The sequence below is a fragment of the Petromyzon marinus genome, chromosome 54 (assembly GCF_048934315.1).
Source record: "Petromyzon marinus isolate PM22_M1 ecotype Great Lakes invasive population chromosome 54, UKy_Petmar_22M1.pri1.0, whole genome shotgun sequence".
Lineage (NCBI taxonomy): Eukaryota > Metazoa > Chordata > Hyperoartia > Petromyzontiformes > Petromyzontidae > Petromyzon > Petromyzon marinus.
This window is the reverse complement of record NC_133720.1, coordinates 2269221-2289909: the sequence shown is the minus strand read 5'-3', so window position 1 is coordinate 2289909 and position 20689 is coordinate 2269221. Positions and strand designations below refer to the sequence as shown.

General features: G+C 49.9%; 1 protein-coding gene across 2 annotated transcripts in view; it reads right to left on the bottom strand.

Moving 5' to 3' along the window:
• Positions 1 to 20689, bottom strand: part of LOC116954084 (myosin heavy chain, skeletal muscle, adult-like) — a 49632-nt gene that overhangs the window by 14707 nt on the left and 14236 nt on the right. For both annotated transcript variants that reach the window (XM_032974503.2, XM_076052084.1), the window contains exons 15-29: positions 19693 to 19842; positions 18517 to 18687; positions 17147 to 17326; positions 15751 to 15883; positions 14558 to 14637; positions 14102 to 14189; positions 10943 to 11060; positions 10596 to 10719; positions 9991 to 10127; positions 8441 to 8696; positions 6463 to 6705; positions 4152 to 4328; positions 3677 to 3822; positions 2903 to 2993; positions 421 to 810 (exon numbers count right to left, since the gene is read on the bottom strand). In XM_032974503.2, coding sequence (XP_032830394.2) covers positions 421 to 810; positions 2903 to 2993; positions 3677 to 3822; positions 4152 to 4328; positions 6463 to 6705; positions 8441 to 8696; positions 9991 to 10127; positions 10596 to 10719; positions 10943 to 11060; positions 14102 to 14189; positions 14558 to 14637; positions 15751 to 15883; positions 17147 to 17326; positions 18517 to 18687; positions 19693 to 19842 — 2484 coding nt within the window. The remainder of the gene's footprint in view (positions 1 to 420; positions 811 to 2902; positions 2994 to 3676; positions 3823 to 4151; positions 4329 to 6462; positions 6706 to 8440; positions 8697 to 9990; positions 10128 to 10595; positions 10720 to 10942; positions 11061 to 14101; positions 14190 to 14557; positions 14638 to 15750; positions 15884 to 17146; positions 17327 to 18516; positions 18688 to 19692; positions 19843 to 20689) is intronic.

Genomic DNA, 20689 nt, shown 5'->3' with positions numbered 1-20689 from the left:
CAGCCCGCAGAGAAGCGCGTCGCCTCGGGGTCTCTCCTCTTGTCGCGCCCCCTCGCGTGTCGTGCCCACCGAGTTTTGTTTGCCTTTTAGTTCTCGTCGAGTTTGGTTTCGCACAGCGTGCGGCGATCCAGATGGTACGGGTGAGACGTGCAATACAAATTAGGCGGTAGAACAGAGCGAGAGGGGAGGCGCAGGACCGGTTCAGATAATCGTCACTGGCGTTGGTTGCCGTGAGCTGGAATCGAAATCGGGTCGCCGGGTTTGTAGCGCGGCACGCTAGCCGCTACGCTACCAAAAGACAAAGCTCCCCCGTATCGCCCGAGCAGACTGCTGGGGCAAGTGCTGTTAGCCGAGTAGCACCTACGCACTACCGTGCACGCACGCGCGCAGCAGCACGGCGGACGAGACGGCCATCCTCACCTTGCCCTTGGTGACCTGCTCGATGTTGGAGGCCAGGTCGTCCACCTCCATCTTGAGCTCGCTCCTCTCCTTCTCCAGCTTCTGCCTGACCCGCTGGAGGTTGTCCAGCTGCTCGCCCAGCTCGGCGGCGCCGTCCGCGTGCTTCTTGCGCAGCGCCGCCGCCGTCGCCTCGTGGCACAGCGCCGCCTCCTCCAGGTCACGCCGCAGCTTCAGGAAGTCGGCCTCGCGCCTCCTGGTCACCTCGAGCTGCAGGGCGCTGGCGCCGCCCGCCTCCTCCAGACGCTCGCTCAGCTCCTCGAGCTCGCGCGCCACCTCGGAGCGCTGCTTCTCCACCTTGGCGCGCCCCGCCCGCTCCGCCTCCAGCTCTTCCTCCAGCTCCTCGATGCGAGCCTTGGGGGGGGGGGGGGGGGCGGGCGATCCACGGAGAGGAGACGGTTGGCCGGGGGGGGCGGCGGTGGCGCACAGGTTTGGAATACGTTGAGACATTTTTTTTTAAATTAATGGGCGTCACAGTGGCTAGATGTTAACTACATCGACTGGTGTGCAGGAGGTCGTGGGTTCGATTCCGACCCTGACACCTGCTATATATTTGGAGTTTGCGTGTCTCTCTCTCTCTCATCATCACGGTGGCTAGGAGATGTTAACTACCTCGCTTGGTATACAGGAGGTCGTGGGTTCGATTCCGACCCTGACACCTGCTGCTGTATATTTGGAGTTTGCGTGTCTCTCTCTCTCTCATCATCACGGTGGCTAGGAGATGTTAACTACCTCGCTTGGTATACAGGAGGTCGTGGGTTCGATTCCGACCCTGACACCTGCTGCTGTATATTTGGAGTTTGCGTGTCTCTCTCTCTCATCATCACGGTGGCTAGGAGATGTTAACTACCTCGCCTAGTATACAGGAGGTCGTGGGTTCGATTCCGACCCTGACACCTGCTGCTGTATATTTGGAGTTTGCGTGTCTCTCCGCGTGGTCGCGTGGATTTTTCTCCGGGACCTCCACGTTTTTCCCTCCACATTTAGAATCAACATCGTGCATTTAAGAGGATTTGGCTGCTGTAAATTTCGACATAAGCCAGTTAGTTCAGCTATCATTTGTGGCCAGGTTGCTTCTGACAAAGAGCTACATAGCTCAGTGGGCCTTAGCTGGTAAAATAAAAATAATTCATAGTTTTAAATAGTTGTTTCGTTTGCATAAAATAAAGATACATATTTTTTTAAAATTGGTTGCGTGTTGTTAATAATCTACATCATGGGACCTCCTTTGCCAGTACCAAAGTATGATCATTGGTTTTTCCCCTTTTTTCTGGCAACAAAACAGCTGTGTTAAGATGTTAAAACACCAAACTGAAACCTTTTACAAGGAATCATGTCTGCTATAACCACAATACTTGTGGTCAGAATGCAAACAAAAAAACATAATCTGATAATATATATGCATTGTCCTTGAAACGGTGTTAGACCAGAGGACGTCAACACCGTTTGAGACGAGGCTCAAAAGAAAACTGTCTCTGGTGTGGACCAATCAGTTTCAAGGACAATGCATATATTATCAGTGTGTTTTTTGTTTGCATTCTGACCACAAGCATTGTGGTTAATGCAGACATGATTCCTTGTAAAAGGTTTTTTTCAGTTTGGTGTTTTAACATCTTAACACCTGTTTTGTTGCCAGAAAAAAAGGGAAAACCCTATTATCATGTTGTTAAAAGTTTTAATGTTTTCCAACCTGAGGTTGAACCCGTTTATCCGTTAGATCTGCCTCTCCGGGGGCCACCCTGTTCGTTTTAAGCGGCGGGGAGACAAACGGGGCGCGATTCGTGTGCTGCTGCCGGACGTTCCTCTTCATCTAGGTCTCGGCAATAACGCGCCGATGTCGCCAGCGCCAACAAACGGGCAAATTGACGAGGCAATGACGCTTTTCGGTCACGCGATTCTAAACTCTTTGACTCTTTACTCGACTATTTTTGATCATGCATTAGCTCTCTCCATCTGTCTAAGTGGACGGGGTGGAGGGGGGGGATAGCTATGCACGTGGCTGCCTGTAATCGAGCGCTGTGGAGGCATCGAGGGTCGGTGGATTGCAAACAAATGTTGTGAAGCTCCCCACCCATGGGCGTCGAGGAGGCGGGCCATGCCCTGGCTCGCCAGCAAGTGGACTAATCTCCATCTGTTTCCATCTGCACGGGGATAAAGTGTTGCTCCCCTCGCACGCGTGGGTTGTCCCTGGGCACTCTTGGTTTCGTCCCACGTGCATGAACACTCAATTTAGCTCGAAACATCTTGGCACAAAGAGAACCACAGAGCTTGGACAGTGCTTGGTAGCGCCGCCAGCTCGCCGCCGTGTGGCTGCTGCCGCACGCCTGTGGCTCTTTGTGCTTCTGAGTCTCTGTCTCTCTGTCTTTGGGAGTGAGCAAAAAAGACCTGCGTGGCGAGTTACAAGCCTAAATAATTGTGACGATTGATTCTGAGTGAAAATGGACACCTGGAGTTCCTTGATCTTCTTCTGGAGCTGCCCAGCCAAGGCCTGCTCGTCTTCAATTTTTGAGTTGAGCTGCGAAATTTCAAAGTCCTTCCTGCAGGGGAAACGCAACACCAATTTCGTCCAACACATTAACACATACACGCAAAATCTGACGTGTGACGATACACTTTGCAGTCATTAATGCATTATTATAATGACAGGGTTGCTACGATATGCTGACACCACGATGATCGAAAAAAATACCGTCACTTTCGTTAAATATCGTCGAGCCGTGATCATGACTCCAAGTCTCTTTATAAACGTAACGTTTGATTGAAGTAATTCCTTTCGTTAAATAGTACAGTTGCTGACAAATTATCTATGAAATGCCCAAGTCGCCCATTCAAGGTTGGAAGTGATCATCTATGCATTAAATTATTACTCTGAACAATGGTCGCCGGAGTCAATGACAGCATGGCTATTAAATGACGACACGGCCTTCATAGTTTGTTGAACTACTTAATGTGCAACTGTACCATGCAGTGCGCTATAAGCATTAGAGGTTGTTTTTGTTGTCGCAACGATTAGAGGGCTAGTGGCAGGATTATGTGAACGGCAGTTGAAGACCTTCTGAGCGAACCTAATTTATATTTTAAGTGCGGCGAAGCACAGCAACTACTTAAGTATCAAGATGCGAAATGCAATTACCAAGCTTCGACAGACCATCATGATCGCGACCACTTGACGTGGCCTCACATCGTGAAACGTTGCATTGCACAATTCGGGCAGGCTCACTTTTTAAGCTTCTCATCCGTTTGTTGTTTGTCGTTTTCCAGATCCACGACGGATTCCTGCATCAACTTGAGGTCTCCCTCGAGCTTCCGTTTGGCTCTCTCCAGCTCCATGCGGACCTTCTTCTCTTGCTCCAAGGACCCTTCAAGCTTTTAAACAACAAACAAAAACGTCAACCAGAAATCCAAACAACATAATCTTTGTGACAATTTATGAACCAAAAACAGCAATGATGATAATAATAATAAATACAAATCATCTTTGCGTTCATGGGCAATTAAGTATGATTACTTCCAACTCTTCCGAGACATCTGGCCGCCCATGGAAGAGTAGGCCAAATACCCTCTCTGGAGGTGCAGGGTCTTCCGCCAGCAGTCGCGTGAGCAAAACATTTTCACGGCTGCGCCCTTACCTTTTCACCTAACGTTACGTTATTAGAACCTTAAAAGCGAAAAATAAAACAAAAATACCCACTCACATCATCCACCTGCTGGTCCAGCTTAGCCTTGGCCTTGGTCAGGGAGTTGACCTTGTCCTCCTCCACCTGAAGGTCATCCAGAGTCTGCTGGTGGGCCTCTTGCAGGGCCTTCTTCTCCTTGGTCAACTTGGCAATGACCTCGTCCAGGTTTGTCATCTTCTCCATGAGGTTTTTAACCTGCGCGGTGCCACACGACGATGATGCCGTCAATTCTTGGAGCGTCCTCCATTTCCCCACGGGCCAATCGCTCGACACGCGCCGTGGCCTAAGCCAAGGTCTCGAAAATGCTCAGCAGGGGTGGGGGGGGGGGGGGTTGAGCCTGGATAGCGCACGGATTGGGAGGCCGCCGTGGTGCGGGAACGTTGTGGCAAGTCTGCTGCACGCGGCGATGCCGAGATCGGCGGCGCCGTGCAAGCAGCGTCGCCCGTGCGTCTGCGCTCCCACGTCCCCTGCCGCCCGACCTTCGCCAAACGGCAGCGACCACCGCCGTGGTTGCGCACGGTGCAATAACCCCCACGAGACCCTCGCCCGTCGCTGAGTTGCACGAATCTATTACTCGGATGATGTGCGTGTTTGTGTGTGTTGAACTTCTTTCGCACCATACGTAGCCCACCACGCTAATTGGAGGTGCGGGGGGAAGGGAAAACAAACTAAATGGAAAAATCAGTCCTGAAATTTTTTTATTTTTCAGTCTAGATATAAAAGGGCACAGCTCCAGTGACTTTCTAATATAGGAAGAGAGAGCGTTCCAGACGGCTGCAGGAGGGCATCTGAAAGTGCAGCGATGCGGTGACCGCCGTCTTTGCTCGATGGTTCGCCAACAATGTAGCATGGCTTGCTACGTATGGTGTGAAAGAAGTTTAACATACACACATACGTACATACTGCTTCAACAGTGCCGCTGCTGGCCGCTTGACACATTGTCACTTTGGCCCAGTGCCCTGCAACTGTGATTAAGAAAATAAGAGAGGGGCTCATATTCTTGGTTCTTTCGGTAAAGTCACCACGTAGAAGGGAAACAATAAAATAATAAAAATATAAAACGATAAAATTCTCACGACGTTTTGACTGCAACACAAGCAATCATTATCAGGTGTGAAAACCACAGCCATAACATTTTCTTGCTGTGAATCCCTGCAGTTACGAAACCTTTAAATCAAAAAGAGAGGGCCTGTTCATTAACACGGTGGCTAAGCATGCCAGCGAGGGATGGTGGATTGCACGAATGTTTGCGAAGCACCCCTTCCTGTCGAGCATCGAGTTGTCACACCCCTACTTGCCAGGAGAAGGTGGAACGACAGCAAATATATGGACGTCACCCATTTCTGTCACTACGGGATCGAGTGTTTCCCCCTCGCACGCGTGGATTTTCTCCAGGGGGCTCCGGTTTATTCCCTTAATATATAGAGGATGGCAGAGCTTGGCGAATTGTTGGTACTGGTTCGCCACCGCGTGGCAGCTGCCGCCTTCCCACAAATCTGTGGTTCCTCCTTACAGCCTTTGAGTCGTTCCTTCCCTCTCTACCAATGCGCTCCTCCCTCAAAACTCACTTTTTTCCCCATAGCTCACCGCACGACCCCTTAATCTCTCTCCCTTATAAACACTTCCACCATTCCCGCTCCCTCTTTACAATCTCATTGCACGGCTACCACTCATTCCCCATCCATCCAATCCATTCATCATCATTTTGCTCTCATAAAATTTTTGCTTTTGCCTAATTGACGCATCACGGGTTCGCCCACGACTTGCTCTCATCTATTCTATTCGCATCATCTCCACCATTACAGATTATTAACAATGGTACGTACGAATGTAAAGGACCTTGGTCAAGGCGCTGTACAACTTACGTTGAGATGAGATGAGAGAGCGAGCGAATGGATTGGTGGCGGCGGTGGCTCGTTACAAGTTGGAATCGTCGTCGCTAATCTTGGCTGCTATGGATTTTTCCGCACGACGAGCGGATCATTTGCGGCCAGGTCGCTTCTGAAAAAGCGGTGAATGCCTCGGTGGGCTTTGCGTGGTCGGATGGGGATGGTTTATTGTTGTATTTGCATGTTTTTGGGTCATTTGTTTTGCCTTTCTTTTACTTGTCACCACTATCGTGTATTCGCGTTGTTTGTTAAAAACATTCGTATCCCGTGCCGATACAGATTCTGATTATCCGTGGTTCCTCTTCGCCCCTCTGAGTCGTCCTCTCGCTCTCTCTGCCGGATTGATCTAATGGCACGCGGCAACTCGTAACAAGTTCGGAATCGTCATCATCGCCGTTGTCGTCGTTGTCCGTACGACCAGCTCCCCGCTGCCCACTTGCCTTGTTCTCCGTGGCGTGCTTCTCCTTCTCCACCTTGGCCAGCGTGAGCTCCAGGTCGTCGATGTCCTTCTTGAGCTCGGCGCACTCGTCCTCCAGCTTGCGCTTCTTGGAGGTCACCTCCGAGTTCATCTCCTCCTCCTCCTCCAGCCGCTCCGTCAGCTCCTTCACCTTCGTCTCCAGCTGCAGCTTGGCCTTGATCAGCATGTCACAGCGCTCCTCGGCGTCCGCGATCACCTCTTGCTCCTGCGGGGAAGAGCGGATCGTCATCGGGACGGGGGGGTGGCTCGTTCACTCACGCCGTGCAGTGGTCCATTGTGGCACTGCGCGCATGCGGTTTCGTCCGAATGCTGAAATTTTATTTTTTGACCGCAGCTCTCTCTCTCTCTGCGGTGCATTCATGCAGAGATGTTCCCGGCATGTGGAGCAGAACGTCAGACGATGTGCTGAAGAACTGAACAGCAGCAGCAGCAGCACGGCGCTTCAGCACACCGGTGTGATGGAGAGTAAACCCACAACATTTTACAACTGAGTTCGACGTTTTGCTGGTGATCACAACCTGCTTCATCAGGCGAGGTCGTTATTCTAACCCAAAAACCTTTTTATTATGAATAATTATAATAATGAGGAAGTGAGAACAGCTGTCCGCAACTGCTTGTGCGGTACGCAGCCACCCGATTGGAGGGATCCGTCGAGAAGCACTTTGATGCGAATCGAGAGCTGTGCGCTCGGCAATAGAGGACAAACACACGGGGACGTTCCACCAAAGGTATCCCATGATATAGCCGCTCACACCGAGCTATGAATGCTCTGATAGTGGCATTGTCTTTGTGGTGTTCGCCTTTTGGCGTTCTCTAGTCGGACACTGGCAGTGAGACTACGTTATGAAGAAGGTTTTCTCTGGTGTAGGCAAATCAGTTGCGAAGACAATGCCAATATTTTTAGAGGATGTTTTGTTTGCATGCTCACCACAAGTACTCTGTGTGGCTAATGCAGACACGATTCCTCGTAAAAGGAACCTACTTGGTGTTTGAACATCTTAACGCTTCCTGTTTTATTGCTAGAAAGGGGAAGAATCTATTCTTATTTTTCATACTTTGATACTGGCAAAAACGGTCCCATGACAGAGGTAACATTAAATATATTTTCTTTTTTCAAGCAAAGGGACTTTGTGATTTAAAGCTTTCGTGACTGCAGTAATTCATATTCTTAGTTCTTTCGGTAAAGTCACGTTGAAGGGAAACAACAAAATAATAAAATATATATAAAACAATAAAAAAATAAAAATTCTCACGACGTTTCGACCGTAACACAAACGGTCGTGTTATGGTCGAAACGTCGTGAGAATTTTTTTTTTATTGTTTTATATATTTTTTATTATTTTGTTGTTTCCCTTCAACGTGACTTTACCGAAAGAACTAAGAATACAAAGGGACTTTGTGGCCACTCTGCGCGCCCCCAATGTATACATGCTGTGCAGATCGAGGGTTCGATCCCAACGCTGACGCCTGCTGTATTATTGAAGTTTGCGGTGGATTTTTTCCTCCGGGTCCTCCGGTTTTTCCCTCCAAATTCAGAATAAAAATTATGCGTTTCAAGTATTTCGATTATTTGGCCGCTATAAAATGTCCACATGATAAGCCACTTCGGTGAGCTATCATTTGTGACCAGGTCACTTTTGAAAAAGAAGCTAATAGCTCAGTGGGCCTTACTTGGTAAGGTAAAAAAATATTTCATCAGACCTCCTTTGCCAGTACCAAAATGTTATTATTATTATTATAAAAAAAGATTGTTATATTTTTTTTAAAGTGATTTGTTTACTGCTATACTTCGCATTCTTATCGTGTTTTTGTATCGTTTGCCATTGTAACGTTCTGACCCACCCCTAGTGGACCTCCGTAAAAAATATAAAAAAATAGCTTTATTGCTCATCGGATTCCTCCAGTACAAATACATTGATTCTGATAAACCCTGGACTCACGGCCTGCAGTTGGAGGCTGAGGTCGTTCTTCTCCTGGATGAGGCCGACTTGCTTCTCCTCCAGCTCCTTCCTCCGCGCCTCCGATTTGGCGTAGAGCTCCTTGAGCTTCTGGAACTCCTCCTTGATGTTCTGCATCTCCTTCTCGGTCTCGGCGCTCTTCAGCAGCGGCTTGATCTTGAAGAAGAGCTTCATCCAGGCCCAGTTTTTGACGGCCATGAAGGCCCTGATGTTCGCCTGGATGATGAGCAGCGCGTCCCTGTTGGCGTGGCGGAACATTGGACAATCTCGTCTTAACGTAATTTATGTAGCGCCTCGACCAAGGCCGCTTTAACAGAGAATTAACGACGGTGCGCACGAATGTGACGGTGAGGAAGAGGTGAATAAATGAGAGGAAGCGATGGGCGAACCTGTGATGCATCAATGGGGCTTAGAGAAAAAATTACGAGAGCAAAAACGATGATGGATGGATTGGATTGACGGATGAGTGGTAGACGTAGAGAGAGATATTTATGAAGAGCGAACAGGAAAGGTGGTGGTTATTATGGGGAGATTAAGGGGGTTCCTGGGGTGAGGTTGGGAACACAAAATTAGAGCAGAAACTAAATGCGAAGATGGTTTCAAATTAAGCAACCATTGGAAAGATGTTCTAAATCGAACCAAACATTAAACTAATTTTCAATGGTACAGTATATTTTTCAAGTAGTGGTACCCCAAACTTTCGCAGCTCTTAAAAATTCCCTTTTCACACCATCAATAGGTAAACTCCCCCTCCCCCCCCCCCCCGTGCCAACCGCCATGTGCACCTGCATGTACACCACCTCTACGCTAAGTCGGCCAATCAAATGCTAATTTTTATGCTAATTCCTTTGTCAAGGCACCTTGTTTCCTCGCACACAGCTTAAAGGTCGCGGTCTGAGCGTGGCTGTGTTTCACTCCAGCGCTGTCCTCGAGACAGCCTGATCCCTTCACCTGATGAAGGCCGCTTGTGTTGTGGCCGAAACGTCGTGATTTTTGTTGTTTTATTTTTTACCTACGTCACTTTACCGAATAGAACCAAAGAGTATAAATGCGGAGGCTTGGATCTCAGTGCTGGTGGAATGGGAGACATTGAGTGGGGGGCAGGCTGGTGAGTGGGTGGGTCCGGGGGTGGGTGGGTGGGTGAGTGGTGGCGTAGTGGTTAGCACACTGCGCTACAAACCCCAGTGACCTGAGTTTGATTCCCGCTCTCGGCCAACACCAGTGATGATAATTATAATTATCAGATAATTATGTGAACTGAGTGATATGTGGGTGGGTGAGGTGAGTGTGTAAGAGGTGTGTGTTGTTGTGACCCGCAGTGCGACAGCTGTGTGTGAAACAGTCTGTCTGGTAGGCCGAGTCCCTTCCGCCGTGGGTGGAGGAGTGAATGAGCAAAGTTCACGGGAACAGTGGCCACACAGTAGGCGATGTGCTTCACCTGTCTGTGCCAACGCGAGATTCTGTCAGCGAGCTGCACTTAGCCGTCAAGATAAGGGCCGTTTGCGTTCCGTCGCCATGCTCGCGTGTCTGACCTTCGGTCGATGATCTTCTTGTACTCCAACCGCATGAGCATTCCACGCACCCTCGCTTGGATCATGGTTAATATTTTCGCCAGTCGTTCGTCCCTCATCTCCTCCAGTTGCCCGAGCAACCCAGCCTTGAAAAACACCTGTGAACGTGAAAAAGGCGAGTGAGACACACAACAGCGGAATATTTTTAAATACCGTTACAGGGAGGAGAGGGAGATAACGGAGAGGTGAGACTTAAAATGGATCGGGCACGTGTTGAGAAGAGACACGGAAGATGTGATTAGAAGGGCCACGGATATGAGAAACCCATAGACTATCAGAGAGCCAAAGACTCAAAGAGAGCCATGTTGAGATCCATAGACTGACAGAGAGCTGTAGACTCACATAGAGACCCACATAGAGACACAGGCTCACATCGAGATAGACCCACACAGAGACCAAAAGACCCACACAGAGACCCATAGAATCCCTTGACCATGTGACGCTTGGCATAACTCGCAACCCTGAAGGCACCTTGAGATGTCATCACAATATTCATGCAACCAAATCCGCCTATTTTTTTAAAAGCGTCGATGGTTTTGGGAACAGCATTCCACGTCAGGACTCGCCTTGGTGTGCCCAAACTTGTACTGGCTGGTGTCAATGTCCAGCGTGCCCAGAAGCCTCTCGGAGGCCTTGCGACTGTCCACAAACTTATCTTCCGGGATGGCGTTTGGGTTGAGAATGCGATACCTGGAGAACGCCGTGAGCATGGCCACACAGGGAACGATGCATTTTACTCGCTTGCACACTAATGTATTCATTCATTCATTCGCCAAACCACGGCATTGGCTCTGTGCACACCCGCAGTACAACCCAATATCACATTCTCCTTGGCAAGGTCATTACAATCTATAAAAAAAAAACTATTAACTTTTTTTACATATAAAAAGAAGAGACTGGGCCCTGCACTCACCGCTGCTTGAACTCGGCATAGAGGACCCTGTTGGGGAATCCCTTCCTGCAGATGCGGATCCCCTCCAGCACGCCGTTGCAACGCAGCTGGTGCAGCACCAGGAACGGGTCCATGATGCCTGGGTGCAGGAGAAATCGATTGTATTATCACTACGCTGGCTAACCCAGGAAAGCGCCGTCGAGTCTCGTGTCTCCTTTTCTCAGGAGATTGCTGCCGCGTTTTCACGGTCATCATCACCATATATGTCTGTACGCAAGAGATGCCTTGCGCATGTATTGATTAAAGTGGTTGTTGAGGGCTTCCGCAGAGTCCTCACCCAGCCACACACTCTCTGCTTGCTCACCAGTATCCAGCGGCGTGGAATTAACCCAGGATGGCCGGTGGTGGGTTTGCTGCAGATTATTTATTGGGGAGTGACTTGTCCGAGACACCCTTCCGTGGCTCAAGAGCCCCCATCTGCCCTCTCACTGGGGTTGGCTAATTAATTAAATTAGCTCATCCATCCTTTGATGGCATTTCCTCCATCAGGGTCCTACTACCCAACCAAAGTACTCGTCAACCCTAAGCACTTCTTGGCGGGGGGCGGGTTCATTGACTCCCGCCCGGCACTCGGCGTTGACCATTTGCGGGAAGTACCGTCTACTGTCACTACAATAGCAGGATCAAGGCTTGGCCTGACACACTGACCCACCATGATCCACAGTGGCCAATATTAGGCCAGTTGCCAACATTACGCCACAGCGCCACAAATTAGGCCACAGTGGCCCACATTAGGCCACAGTGACCCACATTAGGCCACAGTGACCCACATTAGGCCACAATATTGCACACCAACCCACATTAGCTCACTCTGACCTACAGCAAACCCACACTGAACCATGGTGACTCACAATTAGGCCAATTAGACAACAGTTGACCCACACCGTGGACCCACAATAGGCCACCAGACCCAACATCAGGCCAGAGCGGACCCAACACACAGAGCAAGCCCTCGACAGCAAGGAGACATGGCGACCCAATGATAAGCCACAGCAAGGGCCCACAGCGAATCCCCCCCCCTCCCCAACGTTTAGGCCGCGTCAATCACAATCGCAGCAGAATGGGTTCTTGTTGAGAGCTGTCTCATGTCAGGGGGACGGTGGAGGAAGAACCGGGCATAGCACCACCAACACCAATACCGCCACACTGCTAGGCCGTGAAGGCCACCCATGTTGTGGCCTGTAGCCCGCGGCGGCCACCGCTTGAGTGGTGAGCCACTGCTGCTACCACTGCTGCAGCGTGGCCTTGCGCCTGCAGCTGTGCAGTTTGCTGGGCCAGGATTTGGTAGGCCTGAAAGATCATGTGGTGGTGCGCCAGCAGCTCCGGGGTTCGAGTCTCATGACTGTTTTTCAGTAGGGTCCTGCCACGTTTTCGCCGTAGTGGCGTCTGAATGAATTGTGAGCATCGTGCCCATTGGGTAATTTAGTGGTGTCATTTTTCTCATTTGCCAAATTCGGATTGTGACGCCATTGCGCGGTGCACTTACCACACTCTAACTAGATTCCTGCGACTTATTTTGAGTATGATTATGAAAAAAAAAATAATTATAGATTTTTAAATAATGATGTGCTTTAAAAAGTATAGCTGCATTCCTAAGGTGTGATTTTTGTTAAATATTTATTACGTCCTGGGGTGGGAATGTTTTCCACCGAAACGCATCTCCAATTATCCAATGGAATGAATGGTAATGTACAGTATAAGGGATGTCAAGGGTAGGGACGGAGATTTACAGTGGGTTAACGGGCATGCAGGGGATTCCCGCCAAAAGGAAGGAGGCAGTGGGGGCAGGGACAGGGGAGGGGGTCCTCGGGGGGCTCGGGGCATTCTGGCGGGGAACGGATTGGGAGAGGGCTGTGGGCAAGTGTGGGCTGGGGTGGAGGTGAATTAAGGACGGACTTCCCACCACAACCTCGTGTGGGCCCTACTTTACAGTAATATAGGGTTCGACAAATGGAATTTCGCTTTTTCCGGACACCCTTTCAGGAGCGTCACCTGTATCTGTGTCTTAACGGAATAAAAATATATCCAACTATAAAACATACAGGGACTCCTCTACTTACGAACGAGTTAGGTTCCAGAGGTCTGTTCGTAAGTCGATTTGTTCGCAAGTCCAACTTTACTCCTGTCGATTACAAACTTGTTGTACGGCGTGCACACTAAACACGGGCGAATGGCTTTAAACGTTTTATGATCTGCAAATGTAGATGCCACTGGTTCTTGACGTTCTGCAGATGTAGATTCCACTAGTTCATTAGACCTCCTTTGCCAGTACCAAAATGTAATAATAGGGGTTTTCCCCTTTTTTATCGCAACAAAACTGAAACCTTTTTTTACTAGGATTCATGTCTGCATTAACCACAATACCTGCAGTCAAAATGCAAACAAAAAACATATGCTAATATATGCATTGTCCTTGAAACTGATTGGTCCACCCCAAGGGACGGCTTTCTTTTGAGCCTCGACCCAATTGGTGCTCGACCATTTTGGTACTGGCAAAGGAGGTCTAATGATGTAGATGCTCACCCCGAGCCCTCATTACTTTGATAGTGCATTGTCTTTGAGCTGTACGCCTTTTGGCGTCATCTGGTTGAGCACCAATTGGGTCGAGGCTCAAAAGAAAGCCGTCCCTTGGTGTGGACCAATCAGTTTCAAGGACAATGCATATGTTATCATAGTGTGTTTTTTGTTTGCATTTTGATTGAAGGTATTGTGGTTAATGCAGACATGAATCCTTGTAAAAAAGGTTTCAGTTTTGTTGCCAGAAAAAAGGGGAAAAACCCTATTATTCCACTGGTTCTTCACGTTCTGCAGATGTAGATTCCACCACCGCCAATTATTGTGCGGCAGTTGAACTCAGGACTCTCGGTTCAAACAGGCAACTTGACATACGGACAGGTTTGTTCGTATCTCTGAAAGTTCGCAAGTCGAATGTTCATAAGTAGAGGAGTCCCTGTGTATATCGAGGGATTCCCGCGCGCAACTGAGAACAAACCGGGATTTTTTATTTCCGGGGAAAAAAGTGCGAATTTCCCAGGAGAGTGATCTCATGGACAGGTGGCAACCCTGGACGCTTGGGGACTAGGAGCCTCTCAGTGAGGTCAGGGCTTGAGGCCTGTGCACCTGGAGTCTTGGACTCGTTGGGGATGATGCAGCGAACGAAGTGGGGAGACGTCGAACGCAGGTTGGTCATCAGCTTGTTCAAGTTCTCCTGTTCAACAAGAGCAGAGCGTTCAGCCAAACGTGTCCATCGATCATCACCATTATTACCGTTTCTATGAATGGATTACGGTACGTACAGATGTATGTAAGTTAAGCTTCTTTCGCACCGTACGTAGCCAACCGTGCTAATACCAGATGTGTCTGAGCTGAGATAAATTGTCATCGTATGGCTATTTCTCGCTAGATTTGGAAATCTATTTCCGGTTTCGTTGGTCCGACGAAAAACCAACGTTGGCCCAACGTTTGGCTGTTTGCCGGCCTGGTGGATCTGCAAGTTGCTTTGGAACGGTAAAGTGACGCTCGAAGTGCCAGCTGTCTGTGCAAACGTGGTGCATGGCGCGATGAAGATTCTCTCACCCTGTGAAGGGACGACACCGTTTGGAATGAGGCTCCCTTCTTCCTCTTCTTGTCCCCTGCACTCTTCGCCTGCTCTGCCGCTGACGATGAAGAACATTGAAGAAACACTTTTAAACCCTTTCGCGTTCCGCGACATCTGCAAGTTGCAGGGTGGGGGTCCCGTTCACGGCTGAATCTCGGAACGCGCAAGCGGTTAGGGTTAATTTTATTTAGAGAGGCGTAGCGCCGCTGTTTTTAAAAACATTGTACTTACCGCAGAGAACTATAGCGACATGATCACACGCTACGATAGTTGACGTCAAACTGCCACACTCCCTCACGCATGGCCTTGTGGGAGTCTCGATACAGATAAAGTTATCTTATTTTATTTTTTCTTCCAGTTCCATTTTGATGATGTAACACGTACGTCATCGGAACAGAATTGGAAGGAAGATTGATGACGCACACGTACGTCATTGGAACGGGAAAAGGTTTTGCACCCAATTTCACGTAAAAGTACAGTGAAATATTTGTATTTTAAGCACTGTATAGGTACAGCCCTGCAATTGCTTACTCATGCCACCACTGACAGAATGGGCCTCAATGACAGCGATCTCTCTACTACAGAGTCCCTCTGGAGGGTTGCTGGCCTACTCGTCCACACTGGCCACGCCTACTTGGAAGAGGTGGGAGTACCCACACCTCACCACACCCATCGACTGTGGCCCACCCATTCGCACTGCTGTGTGGGCAGAGGTTCAAGTTTCAAGTGGGGATTTTTAAAGTGTGGGGAGTTAATAAACTCGCACTGTTGTTTCAACCGCCGCGCCCAGGAGATGGAATTGAACCGGCGACCTCTGGATTGCAAGTCGAGCGTGCGCTGACCGTTACCGCCACACGGAAATCGACAGACAGTTTTAGTTGATTAGCCTGGGTCCAAAACACTCAAGTTTGCGCCAGCTGTCATTAAACGAGTTTCACAGGTGTAGTGAGCTGATGGTCTCATTCGTCAGACCACTGCTGGGTGGAGGTATCCCTGCGCCGCGTCGGTCACGGCGCCCGTTTGACCGTACTTCCTCACGCTGGTCAGTGTGGGTTGGAGGCGGCGGTCGCTCAGGATGGGTTCAGAACCGTCAAACCTCTGGATTCCTCCAGGTCGAGCGCGCCGACCCGGTGTGCCGGACCCGGGGCGGTGTGCGTAACGGAGCTCTCACCTGCGTCACAGCTCACGTAGTTTTCGAAGATGGCCCCTAGCAGCTTGTTGGACGCCTTCTGGAAAATGCCGACCACTGTCTCATTCAGCGGATCTTTGTTCTTGTCCAGCCAGCCAATGATGTTGTAAGGAACCTGAATTTTGTAAGAAGAAGAACAACAACCAAAACGTCCGTAGGATGATAAGTGTGAGTCGCGGAGAGCACCGCGCCACGACGCCGCAATTCAGGAGTTCGATTCCAGACCGCTGTGGTCAACATCAGTGGCGGGTGATCTCTGAACCGGTCCTGGACACTCTCCCTCCTTTTTTTTATTTTGCAACCCGCAAACTAACCCAGCGTGGTGAGATGTGGTCAAACAAAGCCTATAAGGTGTGTGGGGAGGCCTTCATGCAGCAGTGGATTAATAAAGGGCTCCACTATTATGTGTGTGTAGGCGATGAGACTGTTGAGCTATTAAAGTTGTAATTACTGGCGGAACGTCGTTCTCAGATTGTAAATGTTGTGGCTTTGCTCTCCAACACACCGGTGTGCTGCACTAGTGACGAATTGACCACGATCTGTTTATGTGACAAACCTTACTAGTTGGCTGTGTCGGGTGGTGGCGGGTTTAACGACCCAAAAAACCCGTATTATGGAAGCAATTAAACTATTTTTTATATTATCATGCAAGGCCCACTGAACTACATAGCTCTTTTTCAGAAGCAACCTGGCCACAAATGATAGCTCAACGAAGTGGCTGATCACGTGGAAATTTATGTTGATTCTTAATGTGGAGGGAAAAACAGGAGGGCCCAGAGAATAACCCACGTGACCACGGGGAGAGAGACACGCAAACTCCAAATATACAGCAGGCGTCAGGGTCGGGATCGAACCCACGGGCTCCTGTATACCAGGCGAGGTAGTTAACAGCAGAATTGGTGCAATACGGTCACACGTAGATACGATTAAAAAATGTATTCAGTCAACTCTCAATCATGGAAAAAAATTTAAAAATATGTTTGACCCTTTCTTCCAATAAAACAAGAGGTGTTAAGATGTTCAAACACCAAACAAACATTTTGCAAGGCATCAAGTCTCCATTAACCACACGCACTAGTGGCAATCATGCAAACAAACATGCTCTGATAATTGTACGCATTATCTTTGAAACTGATTGGCCTAAACCTATTAATATTTTTTCTTCTTCATCATCTTGGATATTGGCAAAAGAAGGTCGCAGAGACACCCTAAACACGTTCGTCAATAACACGCACCGTGGCCTTTAAAGTATAAAAAATATATCTACAAAACACATCGGGCAATGGCTATTCTTCGTACTCTCCCTCTTCATGGCACGCGGTGCGTCGGGTGCAGTGTGCCACCCGCGGTGGCGACACCCGCGAGTGGAAGGACTCACCATGCCGGCGTAGTGGACGAGCTCGAAGTGGGCCTCGTACTTGCGCTTCTTGTCCGGCCGGGGCTTCTGCAGGTTGGGCGACTTGCCCAGGTGGTTGTCGTACAGCTTTGCCTTGAACGTCATGTCGGACGCCTTGGGGAACATGCACTCCTCCTCCAGGATGGACATGATGCCCATGGGCTGCGCACGAGGTCACGTGGCAACGCTCAGGGCGCAACGGAGCTGTGCGTGGTCTTTTTTTGTGTCGGTGGCGGAGCGGTGGTGGTAGCGGTCAGCGCGCCGCGCTGCGAACCTGGTGGCCCGAGTTCGATTCCCGCTCACGGCCAACACCGGTGACGATTATCTGAACCGGTCCTGCGCCTCCTCCCCTAGGTCGACTCGACCTCAAATGAGTACCCGGTGCGGTCCGTAAAACACCGCCACTGGGGAGGTGGCCCGGCGTGGTTGCTCGCCACCCACCCCCTCTTGTGCATTTCCAGCCTTCATAGGTGCTTGCTAACAGCACTTGCCCCTACAGCCTGTTAAGGCTATACTGGGAATCTTTGTCTTTATTTGTGTGCACGGCGGTAGCAGCGGAGGCGTCCGCCGACCCGTTCAGAATCAATGGGAATGTTTATTTAGACCGCCGCAGGAGGAGAAGGAAATCCGATGAACTACAAAGCTCTTTTTTTCTGCACGTGTCCAGCAGGGCTGGGTTGGTTACAACAAGCAATACAAAAAAAAACACCGATCGGAGTGCAAAATAGAGAAAATGGTAAGCAAGTCACAGTAACTAAATAAAGCAGATATGAGTACAGAATGCATAAGTCCATCAATTCCTGCCGAATTGTCAACACGGAATGCAAGCTCGGGACAAGGCAGTAAAAGCAAGAACAGTCCCAGACCACAGCAAGACAACACCTGGTCCCTCAATGACGTCGCACTTTCACGTCGAACTATCGCTAATAGCCGGGTTCACCGGGCAGTGCCACAATTTCGGACGTAAGGTCCCGCGGCTTCGTTAATAGGCCACGTTTCGGGCAATGGCCCTTCCCCGTCGGCACAAATACAAAGATCCCCCGTGTAGCCTCAACAGACTGCTGCGGCAAGTGTTGTTAGCGAGCACCTATGAAGGCCGGCACGGCACACAAAGGGGGTGGGTGGCCAGCACCACTCCCTGGCCGCCTTTGTCTCCCCAGTATAAATGTTTACGCACCACACCAGGTACTCGTTTAAGGCTGAGTCAACCCTAGGGGAGGCCCAGGACCGGTTCAACTAATCGTCACCGGTGTTGGCCGTGAGTGAGAATCGAACTAGGGTCGGCGGGTTCGTAGTGCAGCGTAGCGCTGTCACGCCATCACGCACGCACACAGACTCAACTCACTACGCACCTTCTCAATGAGGTCGATGCAGGCCTGCAGGTCCATGCCGAAGTCGATGAAGGTCCACTCGATGCCCTCCTTCTTGTACTCCTCCTGCTCTAGCACGAACATGTGGTGGTTGAAGAACTGCTGCAGCTTCTCGTTGGTGAAGTTGATGCACAGCTGCTCGAAGGAGTTGAACTGGAGCGAGCGCGCGCGCGCGTGCGTGCGCCCGTTAAAGTATCGACAGGCGAGGTAGGGAGAGAGGCAGGAGGGCATCGTTATTTTACAAGTGATCCAGGAGAAAGGTAACACATTCGTCGTGCGAAAACATCGTCGCAGAGGAATAGGAACCGCGCTACAAAGTGGCGGTGTTTGCAGTTTTAGCACGTAGGCTTTTGCGACCAATATTATCCATAATAGAGGTTTCTTTTGGGTGTTGTGAGAAGGCGGTATTTGCACTTGGTGTTGTGAGAAGTGCTGGAACGGCACACCGGGTTGCATTAACATTGCCGGGTATTTGAGAGAGAGAGATTAAACAAACCCTGATTATTTACAAAAAAAAATGTGGGGGAAGAAAAATACAATACAAGTGAACATCGTCCTGGGTGGGATATTTTGGACGGCTTGGCGGCGACGTCAAAACGCGGCTGTAAATTTTCCCGCTGGTTCGTGGTTCGAGCCCAGCGGCCACCCCGGTCAACAGCAGACGAGTGGCATCCGCTTCCCAGTGGACGTTAAAGAGGCCCTCACATCAAGAGTGGGGCCGCCGCACGCTCGCGTCACGGTACAAATGTTGCCAAAGTAGGAATATTACTGCCAAAATATTTAATTGGGTGAAAACCACAGGAACATTTGGCAAACTATACTCGTCTGTGAAGCATAGCGCTGTAAGAATGCCGGGAGTACCAAATGTACTCAATTATTATTTGGTGTCCCAAAAATTCGATCATCGCCACCACCAAAGCCACACGGTAGAGGCACCACTCAGCTCAGGGCGGCAAACGGGACACGCGTTAGCATGGAGACAAACCCTGGCCCGCATTTCAGAATCGGAATCTTTCATTTAGACCCGAGGAATACGGCGAGCTACGAAGCCCTTTGTTGCACAGATGCCCGGTACGGGCGGAGGTCAGCGATGTCCAGTATAGGCGGAAGCGGTCTCCCCCCCATCCCCTTGCCATTGTCACCGCTCCGAGCACTCACGTCGAAAATTTCGAATCCGGCGATGTCCAAGACGCCGATGAAGAACTGCCTCGGCAGCTTGGTGTCCAGCGTCTTGTTGATGCGGCTCACCAGCCACCTGAACATCCGGTCGTACACCGATTTGGAAAGGGCGCCGACTGCGTACGTGACCTGCGATATCAAAGGCGAAGCGGGGGCGGCGTCAGATGTTAGCCCTCCGGTCGGGTCAGGTCGTGTGGTGCCTTTCCCTGCAACGTCGATCGCCATTCAGCTCCTCTCCCGACGCGTTCGCCGTTTGTTGTCGTTGTTGTCGTTGACGGGTTTGTTTTTTCGGATCGACGTCCGACGCTGTCACTGCTCCATGTCGTTGGGAACGGAACGTCGGACATCGTGCTGAGCGAAACGTCACGGTACTAGAATTGTAAACGTTGTGGGTTCACCATCTCAACACACCTGGTGTACTTAAGTAGTGAATCATTGGCACGTTTTGTTGACGTGACAAACCTAACTAATTGGCTGTGTCGGGTGGTGGTGGGTTTAGCGACAACATTTATATTTACGCGATCTAACCCCAACAAATACAATCTTTGTTGGGGTTACTCTTTCTGTTTAGCGTTTGACATATTTAACAGTTTAACACTGATGGTGCCATGCCTCCGCTAAAGACACGCAGACTCCAAATATACAGCAGCAGGCGTCAGGGTCGGGATCGAACCCACGACCTCCTGCATACCAGGCGAGGTAGTTAACATTTCCTAGCCACCGTGATGATGATGAGTGAGAGACACGCAGACTCCAAATATACAGCAGCAGGCGTCAGGGTCGGGATCGAACCCACGACCTCCTGCATACCAGGCGAGGGAGTTAACACCTCGCTACTGAGACACACGTGCAATATTCCGTTTTTTTAATCTTACCACGTGCTACGGAAGAGAACTCGAGGATAATCTGCCCCTGTTCGGTTTTTATAAAACGTGCAGTGCGGCGTAAACGTTGGCCCTCCGTGAGAATGAGAACA